Here is a 6,000-nt window from a genome sequence, read left to right on the forward strand (position 1 = left end):
GTAGATTAGACAGACAGACAGACAGACAGACAGCTTTCCACCCACACCAAAATCATTTTAAATTAAAAAAAAAACAATTTTCTTCAAATATATTCTGAAAAATTATTTCTGAAACATTGCAGTCCCCCATGAAAAAAAAACAATCAATAAAAAAAATCCCACTTTGCCCGACACAAACACGTCATTTTAGTGTTAAAATAACATGAAAATTAAATTTTTATTCCAAATTAATACAATCAACTTATTTTTTTCCTCAGCAAATCATTAAAATAAATCCCCAAAATAAATAAATATTGAGAAAACAATTGAAAAATTTGAAATAATTGCAGCCCCTCCTCATAAAATCAAGAAAATAAAATCACCTTTTGTCTGAGACAAAATTATCTGCCACAAAATAAAATGTCAATTTAAAACAAGCAAATTAACAAATAAATAAATTCCATTTTTCTCAGAATAAATCATTAAAAATTCCAATTTAAAGACAAAAACAGTTCCTCCCTAGGGGAAAAAAAGACTTTTTATGTTAGACAAATTATTCGCCACAAAAAGGTGAATTATTTTTTTTTTAAATCAAGTTTCATCCCTAAAAATCAAATTTTCTTATTAAAAAAGGCAAAAAAAATTCCTCAAGAACGATAAATTCCAGTTTTCGCAAAATAATAAAAATTCCAGTTTTCGCAAAATAAATTGCAGTCACCCACGCCCACCCCCAAAAGAGAAAAGCAAATTTTTTTCTGGGAAAAAGACAGACATAGATAGATAGATAGATAGATAGATAGATAGATAGATAGATAGATAGATAGATAGATAGATAGATAGATAGATAGATAGATAGATAGATTATTGCAATCTCGATCGCATTTGCAGGACAGCGAATTGCGAATTGCGTGGTGCGTGTGGTTGCGCACAAGGACACGACTGCGCACACGCATGTGCGCAAAACGCAAATAAAAGTCGTTGCCTCGCAGCCATGGAAATATTGAGCACTTACCACCACAGTCCGATGATATTGACCGGGCACAGCAAGATGAAGAAGAGAGCCAGTTGGATCCCAGACAGGCGAACCGTCATGTTTGAGCGCTCGATTCGGATCTTCCAGCTAATTCAAACAGAATCCCCTTCTTGTTTTCAATGACCAAAGTGTCCAGAAAAGTGTGAAGTCAATCAAAGTTCATCATCCAGCTCCGATCTCCCGTCGGGCGCATGTTCATGCGCAAGCAGCGAAGTCGGTCAAGAGGTGACTGAGGAGGGGTCCGGCGGTGTGCTTAACGTCTTCATTGTCGCAAGTCTCCCGACGAACGCGACCCAAACGTGGCTTCCTCGGAACCGCCGACGGAGCTTCATAAAACTTCAGCCCCCACAAAAGAAATAATAATAATAAATAAATGAAAAATCAAATCAAATACAAAATCAATTCAAAAGACGACTTCCAGTGAAGATGGGTGTGTGGTTCTGTTCGGTTCCGCCGGGTCGACTTTGGAAATGACTCAGTGGAGGAGGACCTGCACGTCGTGTCAGTGTGTTTGCTTTGGATGATGAAGGGAGGAAAAATGCGCTCTTCTTCTTCTCGCACCTTTTGGTGTGACGCCGCTCCAGGGCAGGCGTGGTGAACGCGGGAGGGGGAGAGAGAGGAAGAGGAGAGAGAGAGAGAGAGAGAGAGAGAGAGAGACTGCAATTAGTTGCACGGAGATCCGGCTCGTGGGGGGGCACAAAGAGGCCAAAACACACACGAGCATAAACAGAGCTATAATGTGACTTGATGTTTATGGTGGACTCGAAATGAGAGCCTGTTGGAATGGGCTGACGTCATCGCAGGTGTGTGGTATACCTTGGATATTTGTGCAGCCCTCATCCATAATGTCAAGCAAATAGGATAAAACTTGGTTCACCTGGATGTCTGAGTGCGGGGGGGGGCACAGTCTCTCACGTTCCCTCCCTCCCTCCGCGAAGTGCTGCCACCGAAGTGAAATTTAAAATTTAAAACAAACAAACTGGGGACAATCACAATTGACTTTTGTCAAAGCAACGAGGCAATTATGGTTCATAGATACTGGCTGTGATTGTTCCCTCGCTATATTGCAGTTCACCTGTTGTGGATTCAGTCCATTACAGATTTTTTTCATAGTCTTCATCACGCATATTTCACCATTCTTTTTTTTTTTCTTTAATAGTTTTAATGTTTTAGGCTTGGAAGTGTTTATTTTACCACCCAAAATGTTTTAGCGTACACTCAAAATCCCGCAATACGGCGAATTATGCACACTATAAATATGAACAAAAATTTGCAATGCACTGAATCCGCAATAGGTGAACGGCGATACAGCGAGGGAACACCGTACTTTGTAATAACATACGGTAATGACATAATTAAATAGAATTAAAAACATGAGACTGTTTCTCAGCAGTCGGACAACCAAGATTTTGGAAACAGAATTCTGTGAATTCACAGCATTCTGTGTGTGTGTGTGTGTGTGTGTGTGTGTCAAGTGTTACCACTTATCTGGCCAAGGGCCATAATGCAACACCATTGGACTGGTCACCCGTAAAAGCCACGACAGCCAAGTTGATTCCCGCTCCACAATCCATCATGTGCAACACGTAGTCCCGCCGATCCGACTTTAACGGGGGCCTGCGTTCCGCTCCACAGCAATAACCCTCCACGTCCATCCTCACAAAACAACCTTCAACTTTCACTACAGTCCCAAAAGTGAAAAAAAAAAACAGGTTTGACGATAAAAAAAAAGAAAACAATCTCACATGCCTTTAAACATCCCACGGTCGCTACAAATCAATACAAATTACCATTGCTGGGCAAAGAACACCAGAGCTAGTTTATTGCCAGATAGCCCAACATTCCTCGAGAATCAGATGGAACAAAACAGTCGGTAAAACCTTTCCATAAACGCGCTTGTTAAACAAATCCGTATAAGAAATAGACGATAGAAAGAATTTGGAAAAGGCTCGGCAATATTTTGTATTCTTCCCTTTCTGAATAATTGTTCTGAAAAATTGTTTTCAGCATCCAGTTCACAGTCAACCAGGGGTTAAATGACTTCACTTTTTTGTGTAGTTGACCCAAATTTAGAGTTGAAAACAGCTCAAGAACAACTCTAATAACTCTCCTAGAAACTCCACCTCTTCCTCAATCCGCGGTAACCATGTAGCATTATATTGTCTCGAGATTGAATGTGTGGATGGTTTTTAGACAATAACGAGAAGATTCATTTGAGTAGGCCTGTTTTGTTAAAAATGGAGAGCTGTAATTATAAATGTATAGAAAATACTGTACTGTATTGTAGTGTAAAGTATGTGTGTTAGATAAATGCATGTGCGTTTAGGAGGCGGGGCCTGATGTAGTGACGTCCGTAAGTCTGTGTGTGAGCGCCTGGGCGTGAGCAGTGGCTGACAACAGCTCCTGAGGGAGTGCGCTCATTGTGCGCATTTGGTTTCGATGGCACTTGAGCTGAAGACTGGAACCACTCCAACAAAATTAGCAAGTTATGCAAATGGCATTGTCTTAATGGCCTATAAATAAATCGAGCCACAGTTGGGATCTCGACAACTGCGCTGGGCTTTGAACTTGCGCACTTCTCTCGCCACCTCCGTTTCGCACAAGCATTTTCTTTTCCCCAATGTCTGGCTGTCTCCTCGGGCCGCGACTCTCTCCCAAGTTCCCTCGCTGCTGGGCGAGCGTGTTTTGTAAGGGAGGGCTGATTTTTTTCATACTTGGCCGAGGCTTTACGGACAATAAAGATCTGATTTCAAAGTCCAGCATGGTGTTGGGCCTGGGGTCTTGGCTCGCAACTTAAATTGCCTGCTGGGAGGAGACACCACACAAGGCCTAACCAGATGGCCATCATCAGCATACATACACAAGATCCATACAGTACATGATGTATATGCTTCAACCTCTTCTAGGTGTCATATTTCACATTGTCGGCTGAGTTACATGCTTGCTTTTTGCATTCACGTTGTGAATAATGAGGGTCAAAAAAATATCACTTAATGTTATCCACAGCGAAACAATGCTTAAGGCAGTGGTGATGGTGGGTTTCCACCTTTGGAGGCGAGTCAAGTACAACCCCAATTCCAATACAGTTGGGACGTTGTGTTCAACATAAATAAAAACAGAATACAATGATTTGCAAATCATGTTCGACCTATATTTAATTGAATACACTACAAAGACAAGATATTTAATGTTCAAACTGATAAAATGGATTGTTTTTAGCAAATACTCATGAACTTAGAATTTTATGGCTGCAACAGGGTCATGTTCACCGCTGTGTTACATCACCTTTTCTTTTAACAACATTCAATAAACGTTTGGGAACTGAGGACACTAATTGTTGAAGCTTTGTAGGTGGAATTCGTTCCCCTTTTGCTTGATGTACAGCCTCAGCTGTTCAACAGTCCGGGGTCTCCGTTGTCGTATTTTACGCTTCATAATGCGCCACACATTTTCGATGGGAGACAGGTCTGGACAACAGGCAGGCCCGTCTAGTACCTGCACTCTTTTACTACGAAGCCACGCTGTTGTAACACATGCAGAATGTGGTTTGGCATTGTCTTGCTGAAATAAGCAGGGGCGTCCATGAAAAAGACGTTGCTTGGATGGCAGCATATGTTTCTCCAAAACCTGTATATACCTTTCAAGTTACCCATGCCATTGGCACTAACAAAGCCCCATACCATCACAGATGCTGGCTTTTGAACTTTGCGTCCATAACAGTCCTGATGGTTCTTTTCCTCTTTGGCCCGGAGGACACGACGTCCACAATTTCCAAAATCAATTTGAAATGTGGCTGGTCGGACCACACAACACTTTTCTACTTTGCATCAGTCCATCTTAGATGAGCTCGGGCCCAGAGAAGCTGGAGACGTTTCTGGGTGTTGTTGATAAATGGCTTTTGCTTTGCATAGTAGAGTTTTAATTTGCACTTACGGATGTAGCGCCGAACTGTATTTACTGACATTGGTTTTCTGAATTGTTCCTGAGCCCATGTGGTGATATGCGCTTTACACATTGATGTCGGTTTTTGATGCAGTGCCGCCTGAGGGATTCAATGTTGCTTTTCGGCCTTGCCGCTTACATGCAGTGATTTCTCCAGATTCTCTGAACCTTTTGATGATATTATGGACTGTAGATGATGAAATCCCTAAATTCCTTGCAATTGTACGTTGAGGAACATTGTCCTTCAACTGTTCGACTATTTTCTCACACACTTGTTCACAAAGAGGTGAACCTCGCCCCATATTTGCTTGTGAATGACTGAGCAATTCAGGGAAGCTCCTTTTATACCCAATCATGGAACCCACCTGTATCCAATTGGCCTGTTCACCTGTGGGACGTTCCAAACAGGTGTTGGATGAGCATTCCTCAACTTCCTCAGTCTTTTTTGCCACCTCTCACATCTTTTTTGGAACGTGTTGCAGCCATAAAATTCAGAGTTAATGATTATTTGCTAAAAACAATAAAGTTTATCAGTTTGAACATTAAATATCTTGTCTTTGTAGTGTATTCAATTAAATATAGGTTGAACATGATTTGCAAATCATTGTATTCTGTTTTTTTTTATGTTGAACACAACATTCCAACTTCATTGGAATTGGGGTTGTATTTGCGGCCCCTTACCTTTGGACCAGTGGCGGTCCCTGGGCCCACCGCTTTTGAGCCTTTCGAGACAAATCAAGCTCAACTCGATGTGTGAAACAACCCACATCACATATCACTCTGTCCATTATTTGGGTCATTACCATATAATTTGCTCAATAATGGTAAAGACACGGCCCACTGAATTTCCTTTTGAAAATCAATTAATTTTACAGATATGAGTATTTGACTTATCCATCAAAAAGTCATAATTGAAAACAATCACGCTAAAGTAATACTTTCAAACTTTTAATACCAAAATGTCATTATTATTAGGTGTCTGAAATGAAGTTTCATTATTTGCAACATGTTTTTTGAAGATGGTGATTAAATTTTTGGATATATAG

At 40.9% G+C, this 6,000-nt stretch overlaps 1 protein-coding gene across 1 annotated transcript in view; it reads right to left on the reverse strand.

Annotated features, from left to right (window-relative positions):
• Positions 1–1,565, reverse strand: part of wnt6b (wingless-type MMTV integration site family, member 6b) — a 43,862-nt gene extending 42,297 nt beyond the window's left edge. Inside the window, exon 1 of the mRNA XM_061691698.1 lies at positions 992–1,565. Coding sequence (XP_061547682.1) covers positions 992–1,071 — 80 coding nt within the window. The 5' untranslated portion in view covers positions 1,072–1,565. The remainder of the gene's footprint in view (positions 1–991) is intronic.
• Between the last annotated feature and the right edge of the window lie 4,435 nt (positions 1,566–6,000).

Source organism: Phycodurus eques, chromosome 12 (assembly GCF_024500275.1).
Source record: "Phycodurus eques isolate BA_2022a chromosome 12, UOR_Pequ_1.1, whole genome shotgun sequence".
In the NCBI taxonomy this organism is placed as follows: domain Eukaryota; kingdom Metazoa; phylum Chordata; class Actinopteri; order Syngnathiformes; family Syngnathidae; genus Phycodurus; species Phycodurus eques.